The sequence below is a fragment of the Microcebus murinus genome, chromosome 22 (genome assembly GCF_040939455.1).
Source record: "Microcebus murinus isolate Inina chromosome 22, M.murinus_Inina_mat1.0, whole genome shotgun sequence".
Taxonomy (NCBI): Eukaryota; Metazoa; Chordata; class Mammalia; order Primates; family Cheirogaleidae; genus Microcebus; species Microcebus murinus.
In genome coordinates, this window is record NC_134125.1 from 14318307 (window position 1) to 14336385 (window position 18079).

The following is an 18079-nucleotide window of genomic DNA, read 5'->3' on the forward strand; positions in this document are numbered from 1 at the left end:
TCGCCCTGTACACAGCAGGTGTTTAATAACGGTCATCTGAAGGAGCAGAAGGGACCCCTGCTTAAATTACCGGGTGGGGCCTGAGCCTGGGGCTCCGGGGCTGAGAGGTGAGCGCCCCCTGCTGCTCAGCTCTGGCCTTGGCAGCCCCTGCGAGGAGTGAGGGTCTCCCATCCGAAGAGGCGCTGACCCCGGCCCTGAACTGGAACTAGACCTAGAGCTAGGGGACCCCAGGCAGGCCCTGGGACAGCCGTGGCAAGGATGCAGATGCAAGACTGTGTGATCCCTGCACTCTGAGGAGTCTTTCCTGAGATCTTCACACAGTTGGCTCCTTCCCACTCAGATGTCACCTCCTCCTAGAAGCCTTCCCTGACCACCTTCACTAAGGCAGCCCCCTGCCCCCAACCCTAACGCCTTAGCACACCTCTCGGCTTTGTTTTCCTCTGAAAACATACATATTTTATATATTTTATTTACTTGTATATTTTATTTACTTGTTTGTTTACTTGTGTATGACTGTCACCCTCCTCTAGAATATCAGCTCCAGGAAGGCAGGGACCTTTGTCTATCTCATTCACTGTTTTATCCCCCCCTTTATAAATCGAAGATTTCCTACGAAAGCAAAACTGGGTTTCTGGCTTCTCTGGACAAACAAGACCCAGTGCCTGGAACGGCACCTGACACCATTAAGATTTACTGCACACATGATTAAAAAAAACAGCCAAGTCTCCTTTTCTTCAAGGCAAGAGAAAAGTTCAGACCCCAGACACACAAGAACTGCTGAGCCTTGGACCCAGTCCCTCCCCTGCTGAGAGATCTCTGAAAAGGGGACATTTCTTCCCCCAAGTTTTTTAAGGCCAGGGCTGGGCTCTGAGGTCTGGTTTTAGGCCCATTTAAGCATTTCCACCGAGCAAAGTCAGAGCAGCTGTGCTGTGAAGAATGACTTATCTGTATAAGTACTTGTCTCCCTTCCTAGACTGCAGGCTCTGTGGGAGCAGGGCCTCTGTCTCATCCCTGCTCTGTCCCCAGGGCCTGGCAGATTGTCCCACGCACAGTAGGTCCTCAACAATTTAAGTTGTTCCTTAAAAGAGGAACAAGGACCCTCTTCCAGAACCCTGCCCCTACAATTGATGGTCAACCTCTCCATCTGCTCAGGGAAGAGCCTCTGTCACCTCCATCTCTGTGGTTCTCTTCCTTCCCCTTCCTTTACCCCATTTATCTTCCCATCCCCCCATTTTGGGGGAACCCTAAGCACCCCTCAGAAGGAAGATCTCATCTAAAGCAGCATCCATGCTCACGTGCTCCGTGCATGGCCAGGTCGGGGAGAGTCTGGGGGCGGGATGAGGGAGAAACAGGTTGGACAGAGAAAGCCCTTGCAATGCACCCCACGGGTGGCCCCCCACGGGTGGCCCCCCTCAGGACCAGCGCTGCAGCTGAGTCCGCTGGCCCCCACGGACCAAGCACCCACTTGCCCAGAAGTCGCCTATGGGCAGCCCTGGGGCTGCACTCAGCTCTCGGATAGGTTTCATTTGGCCCACAGTGTTGTAAAACTGCGGAGTTGGGTGCTGATATTTAAAAATAAATCAAAGATTTCCTACGAAAGCAAAACTGGGTTTCTGGCTTCTCTGGACAAACGAGACCTGAGAGTACCGCGTCTGCATCTCGTCCTGGCAGGGGCCGGCTGGCGCGGAGTGCAGGCATGCCCACTGCTGTCTGCAGGAGTCCCCGCCCGCCCGCTTTGCGATGAGTTTGAGACCCTGGCTTGTTCCCCGCTGAATCCCAGGGCCGCCACGGTGCCTGGCACACAGGAGGTGCTAGATAAATATTTGCCAAATGGATGAATGAGTGACTCTGCCTCCATCTGCTTGGCTTGGCCCTATGCCCCGCCCTTAAGGGCCATGTAGCTACCCAGACTGGCCAGTGCCCAGGCACAGTCTGCTGTGCCCCTCACCGAGGGCTGGCGGGCAGGAAAAAAGGGTCCCGCTGGCTTTTCCCCAGGGAGGTCCCTGGGCCCCTTCTCCTTCTCCCCGTGTGGCCTGCGAGGTGCACGAAATCCGAGCGACTGACCTGTAAGCTCGGGGAGGACTGGGGCGCTCGGGAGAGGGGTCCGCTCTACACGGAATTCTAAAATGAAACGTAAAACAGCTTAGGAATAAGCAGGGGAGGCCCCTCAGGCATGGCCCAGGGAGGACAAATGTACCCACAGGGACACTGGGTGAGGGGACAGGCCATGCACAGGACCCAAGAGCTGGGGACGGGGACAGCATGATTCCCAGTAGGCAGGGGAAGGGAAGGAGACAGACACAGAGTGAGAGACAGAGAAAGAGAGAAAGGGTAGAGTTGCCACCTATACCCTGGGCATGGGGCAATGCTAAAGCTACAGTTCTGAGTGTTTTCTTAAAAGGCTTAGGATTGTACCAAAAACATCTCCCAGAATCATCTGCTTCTCCTTTTTTTTTTTTTTTTTTTTTTAATTTTTGATGGGGAGGCTGCTTGATGAAAAGCAATGGCCCAAGAATAGGTCAGGCTCAGGTTCGGGTCCCAACTCCGCCACTTCCTACCTGAGTCATCTTAGCAAATCATGTTCCCCCTCTGAGCCTGCTTCCTCACCTATAAGATGGGGCTAGTCATCACTCCCCCATGAGATTACTGGGAGGATTAAATAACATAATGTACAGGAAGGATTCCAAGCTGAACAGCCCCAGGGACAGAGGATGCAAGAGCTTAGGGACCCTCCAAACCAATAAGAACACAAATAGGTAAATAAATAAAAAGCCTTGCAAAAGTTTGGTAATTGTCACGCCTGTAATCCTAGCATTCTGGGAGGCTAAGGCGGGCAGACTGCTCAAGGTCAGGAGTTCGAAACCAGCCTGAGCAAGAGAGAGACCCTGTCTCTACTACAAATAGAAAGAAATTAATTGGTTAACTAATATATATAGAAAAAATCAGCCGGGAATGGTGGCGCATGCCTGTAGTCCCAGCTACTGGGCAGGATGAGGCAGGAGGATTGCTTGAGCCCAGGAGTTTGAGGTTGCTGTGAGCTAGGCTGACACTATGGCACTCACTCTAGCCTGGGCAACAAAGCAAGACTCTGTCTCAAAAAAAAAAAAAAAAAAAAAAGAAAAGAAATTAATTGGCCAACTAAAAATATATAGAAAAAATTAGCCAGGCATGGTGCCGAGTGCCTGTAGTCCCAGTTGCTCCGGAGGCTGAGGCAGGAGGATGGCTTGAGCCCAGAAGTTTGAGGTTGCTGTGAGCTAGGCTGACGCCACGGCACTTTAGCCCAGGCAAGAGAGTGAGACTCCGTCTCAAAAAAAAAAAAAAGTTTGGTAGTTGATATTTCAAAGAAAAACAACATTGAATAGTCATCATGGGAAAGTCTAGAACTTTGCTGGGCTTCCTAGTGCTTATTTTAAGCTCTAGTGTTACTTTTATGTTGAATTACAAATGAGGGTGGTGACTATGCTTTTCAATTGTTTTTCAGCACTTAGGGTCTCGGTGTGGCATCTTGTCTGACACAGCACCTGGTCACTGTCAGTGTGCCCAGGAAGACAGCCAACACAGGCCCTCAGGGAGGCCTCCCACAAGCCCGAGGCCCTCTTTGGTGGAAGTGGCAACCCTGGAGATGGGTGGGGTGGAGAGAAAGGCAGGAAGAGGCAGGCAAAGAACAGCCTGGGAGAAAACAGTGCCATGCAGGGCCACGCTGGGAGCTCCTGTCTCCAGCTTCAGGGGAGGAGTTGAGGAAGGGGTGGGTGGGGAGAGGCCCTCCTTCCTCGGACATGCCCTTCCTTCCGGGCCTCCACAGGCAGACCCCCAGCCATGCACCCCCAGGTACCACCCTGAGGAGTCAGACTGCCCGGGAACTGGGGACATGCTGGCGGCAGAGGGATACCAAGCAGGACTTACCGGGGAACTGGTAGGTGTAGCCAGGGGCGAGGCCTGTATAACTCCGGCTGGCGTAGGTCGTGGCTTGGAAACCTGGGTAGCCTGAGGGGGAAAGGGGGGCATTGTCAGATGTCCTACCCACAGCTCAGGCCCCGCTCAGTGGGGAAAGATCTGAGCCACTCATTTCCCCTGCGCCATTTCGTATCATGAATAATAGTCAGTCATACTTTCCAGACACATTCCACATGCCAAACCCTGTGCTGAGCACACTGCACACTTTAGTATCTCATTAAACCTCACAAGCACTCTAAGAGGTAGGTACTATTAGGAGCCCCATTTTACAGACAAGGAAACTGACACTATAAATAAATGTCAGACAAGGTGATGCTTATTGGCTGAGAATTATCCGAACCCCTTACGCGTGTGGCTCCTGCTCACTCCTGTCCTCAACTCCTGCACTCTGCCCCTCCCCTACTCTGCCCCTCCCCTCCTGTACTCTAGTCACACTGGCTTCCTTGCTGTTTCTCAACTTTGCCAAGCTCATTCTCACCTCAGGGCCTTTGCACCTGCAGTTGCCACCACCTTAGAACGGTTGCATGCCTGAGCCCGCCTTGTGCAAGATTCCAAGACGTCTTCCCATGGGAGTCTGACTTCCCATGAGGTACAATCTCTACCATGTCACCCTGGTTTTTCCCTTATGTTCATGATCTGAACTGATATCATGATTTAAGTGCTTTCTGCCTTCCCAAAGAAAGAAAAATCATATAGTTAGTAATAACAATGCAATTGAGATTCAAAATCAGATCTGACTGGCTCGAAGTACCTTAACTACCAATCTCGCTATTTGTTAGATTATTTCTTTCTTTCTTTCTTTTCACCCTTTAAATGGTGGTGAAACCAGCTCATGAATCACCTTAAAAAAAAAATCTTTCTCAGGCCAGGGACAGTGGCTCACGCCTGCAATCCTAGCACTCGAGGAGGTCCAGGCGGGGCGAGATCCATCTCTACTAAAAAAAAAAAAAAAAAAAAAAAAAAAGGCCGGGCGCGGTGGCTCACGCCTGTAATCCTACCTCTCTGGGAGGCCGAGGCGGGCGGATTGCTCGAGGTCAGGAGTTCGAAACCAGCCTGAGCAAGAGCGAGACCCCGTCTCTACTATAAATAGAAAGAAATTAATTGGCCAACTAATATATATACAAAAAATTAGCCGGGCATGGTGGCGTATGCCTGTAGTCCCAGCTACTTGGGAGGCTGAGGCAGGAGGATTGCTTGAGCCAGGAGTTTGAGGTTGCTGTGAGCTAAGCTGACGCCACGGCACTCACTCTAGCCTGGGCAACAGAGCGAGACTCTGTCTCAAAAAAAAAAAAAAAAAATAGAAAGAAATCTACTGGCCAACTAAAAATATATAGGAAAAATTAAGCCGGGCATGGTGGTGCATGCCTGTAGTCCCAGCTACTCGGGAGGCTGAGGCAGAAGGATTGCTTGAGCCCAGGAGTTTGAGGTTGCTGTGAGCCAGGCTGATGCCATGGCACTCTAGCCCAGGCAAGGGGACTCTCTGTCTCAAAAAAAAAAAAAAAAACCTTTCTCAATGTTCTAGATCAAAAGAGACAGAAAAACTAAATGCAATACCTGATTCTAACCTGGATCTTGTTCTGGGAGGGCAAAAATATGCTATAAATAGCATTATTGGATCAATGGATAACACTGAACAATAAAAAGTGGAATAGATAAAAATATTGCATCAATATAAATATATGAAGTTAATAACTAAACTGTGGTTATATGAAAGAATACTCCTAATCTTAGGAAATACACACTGAAGTATTTAAGAGTAAAAGGCCATGATGCATGTAACTAACCCTCAAATGATCAGGGAAAAATTACATGTATACTTGTGTACATATATACATGTTCACACAACACAAATAAACACATAGAGGGCATAAACATGTTGAAGTAAATGGGGTAAAATGTTAACAACAGGTGAATTCGACAAAAGGACATATAGATGTTCTTTGTACTATTTTATTTTTGGAACTCTTCTGAGAGTTTGGAATTACTTCCAAATAAGAAGATAAAGGAAAAAAAACTCGAAGGAAGACTGCGCCCCATTTGGAGGAGGCTCCCCTCCCCCACCTGTTCTGTGATCCCAATCCTGGCCTTTGAGCCCACACCTGTCCCCCCTCCTCTGAATTCCCAGAGCACCTCCCCTGGGCCCGGCATAAAGACCTCCTTGTACTGTTCTCTTTTTGTGTGTCCACATCTGATCCCTCCAGGGAGACAGGGAGCTTCCAGGGGACCGAGCTCCGTCCTGGACCCAGAGCACAGCTGACTCCTGCTCAATTTCTAAGGCCCATCGAAGCCCTCGCCTCCTCCAGGAAGTCTCCCCAGCCTCCAGGTGGGTTTAGCTGTCTCCGTGGGCCTCCCCTAGTCTCCGATCACTTTGTGGTGACAGTGCCCATTTATTCCTGTCTCGTACTTGCAGGGGAGCACCTCGAAGGCAGGTCCTGCCTCCCAGGAGCTGCTCAGTAAATGTTAGCTGACTGAATAAGAAGAGACAGCCTTCTTTGGGCCTTTGCAAATGCTATTCCTTCTGCCTGCAACACTTTCCCCCTTCCCTTTTCTCCAGCTTTTCCATAACTGGTTCCTACTCAGCTCATGGACTCAGCTTAAATGCAACTTTTTTTCTGGCTTCTCTCAGTCTTGGTCAAGTTCTCCACGCTCATGCTCCCTTGGCACTCTACACTTTTGCATCTAAAATCTATTTATCTTCTTACTTATTAGTCTTCCCTGCCAGGCCATGGAGTTCCAAGAAAAATCATTGTTGTAATTCCCAGCATAGTGCCTGGCATACACAGTTGCTCAGTAATTATCTACTGGCTGATGAATGGGGGGATGGGAGGATGGACAGACTGACAGAAGGGCCAATTAACAGGGAGCAGTTGGATCATTCCTCTGGCTACCATGAGAGGGCAGCACCCCCCAAGCAAACCAGCCCACCTTGGGTAGGACTGCCAGGCCTGACCATCCCTAGTTCTCACTCCAGCCCAGTGACTCAGACAGGAGGGCAGGCCACAGAGAAGCGACACCCACGCAACCCCTGCCAATCCTGAGAGCAGTCCCGGGCGGAAAGAAGCTGCAGGTGCAGGCTTAGCACATACCCAGCATGCCGATGCCCAACATGAAGGCGTCCATCCCGTAGGGCATGACTCGAGACCTCCCTCGGGCTGAGCCCGTCGGCGACATCACCTCCTTTGGCTGCGCTTTCTTACATTCCACCTGCAATGAGACCTAGAGGTCAGTCCTTCCTAGGGTTACTGTCCCTCCTGTTCCCTGGCAGGCCTCTTTATTATTAACTTCATAGTTTTACCATTACAAAGCGCTCACTATGAGCTAGGCACTGTGTAAATGGCTTTGCATATGATAGTTCACTGAATGCTCACAACAACCCTGTGATGGAGGTGTGCTATGCCGCCACTCCCATTTTACAGATGCAGAAACTGAGTCTCAGAGAGGGGAAGTCATCTGCCCAATTAACCACCATGTGACACTGCCTCCCTGTCTAGATTTTCAGGGGGCGGGAGAACTGGCTCTGCCTCGGCTCACTGTAGTGCCCCTCTGCCTGCCTCCAGAACCTGGACGCTTCCCTGGCCGGCTCCGCCTGGAGCCCCAGTTTTTCCCGCACCTCCATCCCATCCAACCCCGGCTCACCATTTTGTTGTTGATTTCATGGAAGTGGATTTCACACACTTTCTCCACAATATCCTCGCTCTCAAATGTGACAAACCCAAACCCTAGAGGTTGGACAAGGGGCAAAGGCAGGGTCAGAACCAGAACCAGGTCATGGTCAAAAACCAACCCCAGGTCATACCAAGATCCCTGCTCCTCTCTCCCTGGAGAGTGTGTGAGAGTTAACGAAAGGCTCTGCCCACAGCCTATGAGCCGCTCAACTACCGACTGAGACAAGGTATCAAGTCCCAAATTACAGGTGAGAAAAACCAGCTCAGTGAAGTGAACTCATTTGCCCAAGGTCACACAGCAAGTTAGAAAGTGACAGAGCTGCAATGAGAATACATTCAACATGCTTTTTCTCTTCCCTGGATGTTTTCCAAACAGAGGAGAAAGAATACACACTCACTGAAACTTATACAAAGGCGTACATGTCCAACATACAAAATACACAGACATGTGGGCACATGACATGTCCACATGCACAAAAACACACCATACACACACCCAGGTACCTACATATCACACAGACACTCACTGGTGCTCTACACATGTGGTTACCCTGACATACCAGGTACACACGAATATTCAGACACACACAAACTCACATGGACAGACACACACAGCATGTACCCCGTTCCCTAAACAGACCAAAAGACCCAAAGCCCTGAGGCCACTGGAAAAATAACCCTGCCTCCTCCTGGGTGTGCCCCAGGGGTTGGAAAATGATTTCTCAGAAGGTAAGGCCCTTGGGAAAAAAATAACCAGGCAGTGCACGCAGGGTGGCCCAGATGCTCACAGGTTCAGGGGCAACAGGGTGGGGGTGGGGGCTGGGCAGGAGCAGACTGCCTGGGGCTGCAGAGTCAGCCTGACCCCGGGGCGGCCCGGCCTCAGCTCTGGTTACCAGGGACGAGGTAAGCCCAGCAGAGGCACAGACAGCAGCCAGGGCAGAGGTGGAAGGCTCGGATGGTGGTGGGGTGGTGGGAGGGGGTTCCTACCCTGCCCCTCTCGGGTGTCTGCAATTGGGCACGTTTCTAGCACAGGAAACGGCGGGACAAAAGCCTTCTGTAAGGCCAGGCCCGAGAGAGGATGCTGATCACCAGCGATGGGATGTCAGGAGGCGAGATGAAAGGGCAGCTGTGACCTGCAGCCCCCTGGCTGCCCACAGGGCCCAGCCTGGGAAGGGGGAGGGGCCACACTCACCTCGGTGCCGGTTGGTGGTTTTGTCGAACATCAGCATGGCATCGTCCACCTGGAACAGAGCCTGCCATGAGGACCCTCCAGACACCAGGGGCCCCCACAACCTGCTCCCCTCTTTGTCCACTCTAGACTTTATCCTGTACCTGCTCCCTGGGCAGAGGACAACTTTCCTTCTGCAGCCCCACTGGACACCACAGCACCACTAGTCAACCACCAGGTTCTCAATGGACTGGCCTGCCTTTATTAAGCTCCAAATATGCCAAGTATGTGCCTGGCATTTTGCCCCATCATCCTCCCAACATTCCCCCACTGTGTAGATAAGGAAATGGGCTCAGAGAGGTGAAGTCACCTGTCCAAGGTCACACAGCAAGACCTAGACCAAGCAGGTGGGGAGAAAGCACAAAGTGGGTGCTAGGGAAAGAAATATGGGAGGAAGATCAGGAGGTGGAAAAGCAAAGGCCTCTTCCCTTTTTGCAAAAGGCCAGGCGGACAGCAGCCAGACTGGACTCCCCTCTCCTGGTACAGATCTTTTCCTCTAATTGAGGTTTCCTTTTGCTAGAGGCCGTAATTAAAGCAAGTAGAGTTCAGTGCCTGGGCTGTCTGCCGCACACTGGCTGGGGGAGGGGAAAGGAACTGAGGGAGGGGGAGCATCCTCATTACCCACCCTCTCCTGGACCCCAGACTCCTCTTCTTGCTGCTCCCTCAAGACATCCCCTCAGATACACGACAACCAAAGGCCTTAGCTTCTCTCCCAAATTCTACCTCCTTCCCTGTGCCTGCTTCTGGTGCTTCCTGCCTGCCCTCTTAGCTAAGGTCTGATTCACCCTTGGTATAAATCAGGGGCTGCCTCTGATACACACCCCAATCTCCCCCCTCGCTGCTCCTGACCCTCCCCCAAATGGCCAAGCATCCAAAGGATAAAGGAAAACTTCCCTCATGGCCTCTTCCCCACCCTCCTTCCCTCTGTTTGCCTTATAAGGGGCCTTCCCTGCCTCATTCAAGCAGCAAGGGGGACCCCGAACTAGGGTGGTCCTCCAGCTCTTTTTAGGCATCAAGCTATACCAGGCCTGGGACTCCTGGGGAGAAGCAGGACCCCATGAGCCAGGAGGCAGCCAGGTCCATGGAGAATCTCCAAGGGAAATGATATCCCCAAGAAGCTTCCTGCCCTGGGGGCCCTGCAGCCCCCCATGGGCACCCACACTGAGTCTCAATCTCAAATCATCTGGACCATCCAAACTGGACAGACATTTGGGATTCAGCACATCTTCCTCACCCCTCCCTTAACCAGCGGAAAACAGAAACCCAGAAAGAACAGTTGTGACCATAGCTTTGTGATCACAGGCTTTGAGAAAGACAGCCTTGAGTTGGAACCCTGGATCCTGCCTTTGCTGGTTGGGTAACCTTGGGCAAGTGGCTTTATGCCTCTATGACTTTGGTTCCTCATGTGTGAAATGGGCATAATAGTGTCTATTTCATTGCAAGGAGTTAAATGATAGTACATGTAACACTCTTTACTCACAGTACCTGGGATATGGTACATGCTGAATAAATAATGGCCATTATTATTATCTTTATTAGGGAGGGACTTGCCCACAGTCACGTGATGGAGACTGGCAATGCTAGAGGGAGAGCAGCCCAACACTGCTGGCTGGAAGGTTCTACGAGGACAGCATCTGTGTCAGTCAGAGTCATGACCACCGTCCTATGGAGCACCTTGACTTGTGCTCAATCATTACTTTTTGAATGAATGAATGAATGAGTGGAAGAACCAGCCACACCCTTCTTGCTAATCCTACAGCCCTGGGTTCCTGCCTGACCTACAAACCGACTCAGCCCAAATCCACAGCCCTCCCGCCTTCCTCCACCCAACCTTACAACTCCACCATCCTTGGCCTCTCCACCCTTCAAGCCACCCGGCCTCGGCTGCACAGAGCCCTAGTGGGGCGGCGGGGTTGAGGCCAGGGCAGGGGGCAAGGAAGATGGCTGGGGGTCCAGGGTACCCCCATTGGTGTCCCCTCCTGGGGCCAGCTGAGGGGAGGGAGGCTCCCGGCCCAGTGTCCTTAATAGGCTTTGGTCTCCATGGGAACCCAAGGGCAGGGGGGACCGGCGGGGGAGGGGAGGCGGCCGAGGCCTGCTGACCAGTGGGAGCCGCCAAGTTCGGCGGCCGCTAAGCCTGAGTGGCAGCCATGGCGGCTGACCATTGTTCCCCCCTCGGCGGCGGCCCCTCGATCCGGGCGGGGGGCCCCCCGCCGCGGGGCCCTTGGCATTCCCGGCTGTCCCCCTCGCTCCCTGGCAGCCTATTCTCCGGCTCCCCCTGGCCTCCCCGGGCCGGTTTCACATGCCAACGCCGATTTAGGCCCGAACAAAAGACGCGGCCGCTGACGGCTTCTCCTGGGGCCCGGTTGCCATGGCAACGCCGGCCCCGGGGGCAGGCGGCCTCCAATCACAGCTGCTGGATCAGATTAGTGCGAGCTCTAATGCTCGGCGCTCAGACACAAAGACACCCCGCCGGAGCCGAGCCGGGCCTGCTGCTTCCCAGGAGCGCCCTTCCCTCTGGGGCCCAGGCCCGCCCGACCTGCCCTCCGTCCTGCACCGGGTCCCCACGGAGGTGCCTTGAGCGGGCCTCTGGCCCCCACACCGCCAGCGTCCGCGGGCCAGGGGGACCCTCCAATCAGCCACTCCCCCAGCGCCCAAGCCACGTCCCCCTTGGTCTGCCTGGATGGAGAGGAGAGACCCAGCCTCTAGCCTGTCTCACCTAAGAGAAGACAGACCAGGGACCCCAGCCCCAAGCAAAGAAAGCAGCAGCCCTCCGCCCCCAGACTTCAAGTCTGGGCCTCTCTCTGCCATGTTCCCCATGGGACCTTGACGTTCATACTGCTAACCTTTCAGAGGACACCCTATTGTCTGATGTTGCCACACCTACCTCCTCATAGCCCCAGAGATTAAAGCTCCATGCACCTCTGAGCTGAGAGCCAGTCCTCTGGCCTGATCAGGGATTGGGGGTGCCCTCTCCAGCTCCCCCCAATACCTAGGGGGTCAGCTGCCCCCCAGCTCCTGTCCCAAGCTCCCCACCTGTGCAAGCAGGGTGCTGAGAGCAATTGGGGATCACATTTATGGCCTCCTTATCATCCTCACCAGGAAGGGTGGGGGAAGGTACAACCGCCTGGGTGGCCTGGACAGGTGCAAATTCCCAGGAGGCCAAGGGGCAACTGGATTGAACTGGCTGTGGGAGCACAGCCTCCCTCAGGAGCATGAAAATAAGCCAGAGAAAAATATGGGGGAAAAGCAACCACAAGGGTAGCTACTGTGTGGCTTCCTCCCTGGGGATGTCAGAATCTGAGGCCCGTACACGGGCCAGGAGCCTGAAAGGTGGATGGGCCTGGCCTTCCCCACAGGACCTAGTCCCCCTTTCACCTCTTAGAGGAATTGGAATGACCTGGCTGCACCCCACTTGCTACCTAGATGTTCCACAGTGTGTTCACAGCCCTGGCAAGCACCCCTAGAAAGCACCCTCATTAGACCCACCTTCCCAAACTGCTCAAAATATTGCTTCACGTCCTCCACCGTGGTGTTCACCGACAGGCCCCCCACAAAGATCTTCTTCGTTCGAGTCACCATCTGTTAAGGGAGGGAATGAGAAAGTGGGCATCTGAGTCCTGTGGCCTACCGCCACCAGCAGGGGCTCGGGGCCCCCCTGCCAGGATGCCAGCTGACAAGCTCTCTGTGGCCCCAGCCTCTTGGAAGAACCCCCCCACACAAGCTCCCCCTTGGACTCCTGCCTCCAGGCCTGTCATGGGCAGCTGTGCACCCCATACCCTGGCTGGCTTGAGCTTTCCTCCCTCCTGCCTCCCTCCCTGGGGATGATGTCCAGAAAATGCATTCCCTAAGGACTAGCACAGGGAAGGTGGCGGGCCAGTGCCCCAGCCCCACAGCCTAACTTGAAGACCCCACCAGCACTCCTGGGAGATGCCAAGGCCCATCACAGAGTCTCCCTGAACTCAACGCCGACATTTTCCTCATCGATCTCCTCCCAACCCAACCTCTGGCAGCCCCATGGCCCCAGCCCTGTTTTAGGAAGAACACATGGTCCTAATTACCCCAGGAGCGCATGGCTAATCCGCGGCAATTCCCAGCCCCATCCTAACACTAAAGCACCTTCTGTCACCAAACTGCTTAATGGAATTAACCCAATTCCGACCATGTGCTCCCTGGTGCGGCTTCCTTCGAATACCTGCTCCATAATTGTTTTCAGGCCCTTGGCTGGACCCCTTCCAGAGATGCCCCTTTCCTGTCTCCTAAAACTGTTCTTCTCCCTTCGCCCTGGCAGGAGGTGGGGGCCTTGACGGAATTCACTGGCTCAGAATCTTAAAGCGCTCTAGTTCCTACCAACACCCTTGCACAGGGAAAAACCGAGATGACCTAGAGAGGGACTTTGTCCTAGGACACGTGATAAGTCAGCAATCTCAGGGGTCCTGACCCCCTGTACTGGAATCAGTCTTTTCTCCTGTCCCCTATATTCAATCACTTAAAATTTAAGATCTGGTTAATGGCCCTGTGGCCTGGGATAGAATCTTAGGCCCTTGCCCTGCACCAAAAGTTTTGAGTACTATATTGGCCAAGTGCTCAAAAATCCATTTTTTGCACACCCTGCCCCTCTCCCCAAGAAAACTTGCCAGAACACCAGGGTAAGAGGGCATTTGAGAGAGCAACCAGAGAAACCTAAGCTGAAAGACAACAGGTGACAGACCCCATGGTCCCCTCTCCCTCTGCAGGGGTAGGAGGATGACCAGGGCATCTGAAGTAGATCCTTAGCCTGAATCCTAGCTCAGCCTCAGAGTCTAAGTTTGTCCTGTGTTTGACCCCTGAGGCCCTAGGCACCAAGGCTGTGATCTATGAGGCTGGAACTAGACTCAGGCTCCAAACAGTGCTGGCTTCAAATATAGGACAATGAATCCTGAGGGACCCCTTTCTCCCGCCACATGCAGCCCCTTTCTAGTCCACCCCAGAGCTCAGATGGAAAGATGCACAATGTCTTCAGGCCACAGAGAAAGGACATCAAGAATCCCCTCCTCCCACCCCAGCCCATTCCAGAAATACTCCAGAGGTTGGTTCTAGAAGCATCTTCCATAGCAGGGAATGCTGGGAAAATCACTGTCCAGAGTTGCCTGTGGTATTCCAGCTCTTCCCAGACACAAACACACCTACCTTGGGCTGTGCTCGCCGAGGAAAGGCCACCTTGGGGTCAATCTGGAAGAGAAGGGAAAGGTAGAAGGGGTCTTGGTTATCACACTTCAGATGGATGACCAGACGGCCTTCTGCCCTAAGGACCTCTCTTGTCCCAGGACACAAAGGTGACAGAAACCACAACAGCCTCTGGCAGGAATGTGTAGTCATTGAGCATTTAGGCCTTGAAACCAAACTGCTGGGTTCAAATCCTGTTTATACTGCTTCCCAGCTGTGAGACCCATGGACAAGTTATTTCAGCTCTCTAAGCCTCGGGGTCAAGTTCACCTACAAAATGGGCAAATAACATCCACCTCAAAGGGTGATCTGCAGATTATGATACTATCTCACAGCAAGAACAACAACAACAACAACAAAAGTAATCCAAGTCTTATTCCTCCAAGTGTCAGGTGAGTGGAGGGCCTTCCTTGCTCAGCTGACTTCACACAGACACCTGTCTAGATAAAGCAGCAATTCGGCTTGGGAATAATAGAAATGAATGTGAATGGAAATCCTCTTTCCCTCCAAAAGGCCACAAGATGAGAGTTCATAATCACCAGGAGCAGGCTCAGTTCTGTTTCCCCAATTCTATCAACATCTAACAGCCCTCCTGAGGCTCTGAGCAAACAGCTCCCTGATAATGCCGCCAGGCTTGGGCAGAGTGGGAATGTGGTCTTTGGTGACATGAAAGGTCACAGCCCTCTTGCCAAGCCTGTGATCTTGGTAACTCACTTGGACCCCTGAGCCTCAGTTCCCCCATCTGCAAAGTGGGGACAATCACACCTGCTTTTCCCAGGGGCAAATGACTGTGGGGAATCAAATGAGATAACGTGGGTAAAAGCGGCCCTTTGTGAACTGTCCTCCATTGCACAAACAAAGGTGCTATTACCAGCAGGCCACCTTTGCCCTTGGCTGTGAACAACCAGAGGGATAAATCAAGATGCACTCGGGTGCTCCTGGGTACTGTAGCCGTAGTGACAAACAGCAAAAGACAGGACATGCCACACTGTGATCAACACAGGGCCTATGAAGCTGGGTCATGCCAGAGTTTCTTGCCACCCACATGGGTGGACATCATTCATAAGTTCGCCAGCCAATCGCATGGAAGATCTATCTTTTCCCAAAGTTCCTTCTGTTCAAAACTCAGCCTCGTTATAGGCAACTGGCTCTGGTTTCTCCCTGCCTGAATGGCACGGACTAGAGATGAGCTTCCTAGAGGCTCCCAGAACCTGTCCACAGAAATAGAACCTCCAAAATCAATGCTAGAGCAATGACTGCTCTCTTGTGAAGTCCCACTGGGCCCCAGGGAAAATCACAGAGGCCCATTTACCCCGTGTCAAGTTTTGATTCTATACCTCTATGGACATTTTCATCCTACTATTTCTCCCAGAAGCAGCCTTCCCACTCACCGGCACACCACACACAGTCCCCCTGCCCAGACCCTGATGGGGAGACGGTACCCAAGCCACGTAACCACAGACCCACGGACACGCAATCCCTGACACGCCCCACCTCCACTCTGACTCACAGCAGGCAACATAAATAAAACCCAACAAGTAAATAAAAGGTGAAAGTTAGAACCCAAAATAGACTCCCCACAGTAAACCTCCTCCCACCCCCTTTGCCAAGGCCGGGGACGCCAAACACAGACAAAGCCCTTGCCCCTGTGAGTCTCAGTCTCCATCTCCTAAGGATATTCATCTCACCCTCCTTCCTCCTTCTTTCTCTTTCCTCTTATCCATCTTCCATCCTCCTGCCCCCCAGCCCCAGCCCCTAAATCTCAGCTTCCTGAGCACTGCAGGAGCCATGGGTGCATTCTGAGGACAGGGGATGGTAGGAGAACAGGCAGCTTGATGGCAGATAATCACCCAAAACAATAGGCCACTGTCTCTCCATTTCCAACTTGGGTCACTCAGGCAGCGCCAAGAAGATCCTTTCAGAGCCGGCAAAGTTGAGGCCTGGCCTCATTTGCTCATTACTGCAAGCGGGAGTGGAAGCCACTGGGCAGAGATAAGAGGAGCTGGGGACAGGCGGTAATTTAACAAATTCTTGGGCACAACCAGCTATTGTTGCAGGTAAACAGGAGCCAGTGACTGACCCAAGCAGGGAGGCGCAGGGTTGGGGGAGAGTGGGGGAGTGTGGAGAGAGGAGAGCGTGCTGTCCCAGCCCCCTGGCAGACAGACATCCCCATCACAAAGTAACCCCTGACTTTCTCTTTTTCCTCTCCCCTTGAGCCAACCCTTGGCCAGCGCCCCCTGCAGGGTTTAAGACACTGGGGAGCACTGAGATAGAAGCAAAATGTTCCAGGAGTTTGAATGCCAAACAAGCAGCTTCTCCTAAAATCTAGTTTGAAGAAGGCTCGTTTCCAGGCAAGCTTGTGCCCTGGTCTCATAAATCCCCTTCCTGGGCAAAGCAGGTCCCTGTCGTCCACACAAAGCAAGGAGCTCATTGACCAAAAGTCCGGGGGAGGAGGGAGGGGGGATTCAATGATGGTTTGCCATTGGCCTGGAATGAAGGGGGGGGTGTCTAAGAGCCAAATACTAGTTAGAGTTCAGAGAAGCCACCGGGTGGGTCACTGCAACCCTGACTCACCCAATTTGGGCTAGGGGAGGGACCCAGCCCCACCCCAAGCTCTGTTCTGAGGCATCAAGATTAGTACTTATAGGAAGAGGGTGGCAGCGGCTCCTTCCCTCGCCCACACTAGGGGAGGGGGCACGCAGCATCTCATCGCAGGCCTGGGGTTCTTCTCCTCCCTCTCCCCCCAACTCTAGTGACAAAGTTTCAGAGCATGGCAGCCCTCTTACTCAGAAAACTCCCTCTTCCTTGCTCACGGACCCAGTCCACCTGTCCCCAGGGGAGAGTCCTGACCCGCTCCTCCGCAGCCTCCCTCTCCCAAAGGACCCCCGAAGCCCTGAGGGCCACTCACTGTTTTGGAGTCCAGCTCGTGCCGCGATTGCGCCAGCACTTTATCCACCCCCGCCTGGTCCATGAAAGTGACGAAGCCGAAACCCCTGCGCGCGGTAGTGAGGGAGAGGCAGATGGTTACAAGGCAGTGAGTGGCGGGTGGAGAGGGGGGCGAGCCGGGAGCAGGAGGAGGGGGTGAGGGGCTCACCTGGATCTTTTGGTCAGGGGGTCCCGCATCACCAGACACTCCTTCACCTCCCCGAACTGGCCGAAGTACTCGCGCAGCCCTTCTGTAACCACACACCCGCCTTCGGACCAGCCCGGGCCCCCGCGCCCTTCCCCCTCCCCCGTCCTTTGCCCCCGGTGACCCCGGAGCGGCCCGGCCGCCCCCGCGCCAAGCTGCCCGCGCGCTCCCCGCTGCCGCCGCCCCCTCCCGCCCTCGCCCCGCTCCCGCGGAGCCTCCTAGCGCCCACCAGGGCCCCGGGAAACCGAGGGCCGAGCCCGGCTGGAGGGGGGACGGCTCCGGCCGGGTTCCCGCCGCTCCGGGAGCAGCCTCACAAAAGTTTGAGCCGCAGGTGCGAACGGAGTTGGCGCTGCCGCCGGCCGGTCCCGGGGGCCCAGCCACCCCCCGATGCCCCCTGAAACCCTCCTCTGCTCCCCTCCACCCGCTGGGCCGTGTGCGTTCGCGGATCGCCCTGCGCTCTTGGGGTCCCCGGGCGGGGCGCGAAAGAGGGCGCGAGGGCGCCCGGGGTCAGCAGGGCGCAGGGCCGGGCTGGGGTGTCCGGGTCCGGGGCGCCAGGGGGTCCGGGGTGCCCTGCCGGGCCGGCGGGCGCTCCCGGGCTCGCTCACCCTGCGTAGTCTGCCAACTGAGTCCCCCGATGAACATCTTGCTGCGGGAGGAGGAGAGACACAAAGGGCCCGCGTGAGCGCCGGGCGCCAGGGCGCAGGGGGCGCGGGCCCGGGCCCCGGGGAGGCCCGGCCCGACCCGGATCGGCCATGTTGGCGGGGCCGGGGCGGGCGCGGGCCAGGCAGGCCGGGCCGGGCCGGGCCGGGCCGTACCAGGGGTCGTGCGGCGAGTCCGGGGAGGCGAGGCCGGGTTGGGGCGCGTCAGTCTCCATCGGGAGCCGCGGGCGGCGCGGGCAGC

General features: G+C 54.4%; 1 protein-coding gene across 2 annotated transcripts in view; it reads right to left on the minus strand.

Moving 5' to 3' along the window:
• The window catches only part of MSI1 (musashi RNA binding protein 1), a 71072-nt gene that overhangs the window by 5735 nt on the left and 47258 nt on the right, over nucleotides 1–18079 (minus strand). The window contains exons 1-11 of one of the 2 annotated variants that reach the window (XM_012756669.2): nucleotides 17995–18077; nucleotides 17785–17825; nucleotides 17144–17225; nucleotides 16958–17042; nucleotides 14014–14055; nucleotides 12334–12426; nucleotides 8812–8860; nucleotides 7591–7673; nucleotides 7041–7158; nucleotides 3904–3984; nucleotides 2065–2121 (exon numbers count right to left, since the gene is read on the minus strand). In XM_012756669.2, coding sequence (XP_012612123.1) covers nucleotides 2065–2121; nucleotides 3904–3984; nucleotides 7041–7158; nucleotides 7591–7673; nucleotides 8812–8860; nucleotides 12334–12426; nucleotides 14014–14055; nucleotides 16958–17042; nucleotides 17144–17225; nucleotides 17785–17825; nucleotides 17995–18053 — 790 coding nt within the window. In that variant the 5' untranslated portion in view covers nucleotides 18054–18077. Of the gene's footprint in view, nucleotides 1–2064; nucleotides 2122–3903; nucleotides 3985–7040; nucleotides 7159–7590; nucleotides 7674–8811; nucleotides 8861–12333; nucleotides 12427–14013; nucleotides 14056–16957; nucleotides 17043–17143; nucleotides 17226–17784; nucleotides 17826–17994; nucleotides 18078–18079 lie in introns of those variants that run through there. The other variant, XM_075996617.1, reaches the window with a different exon arrangement.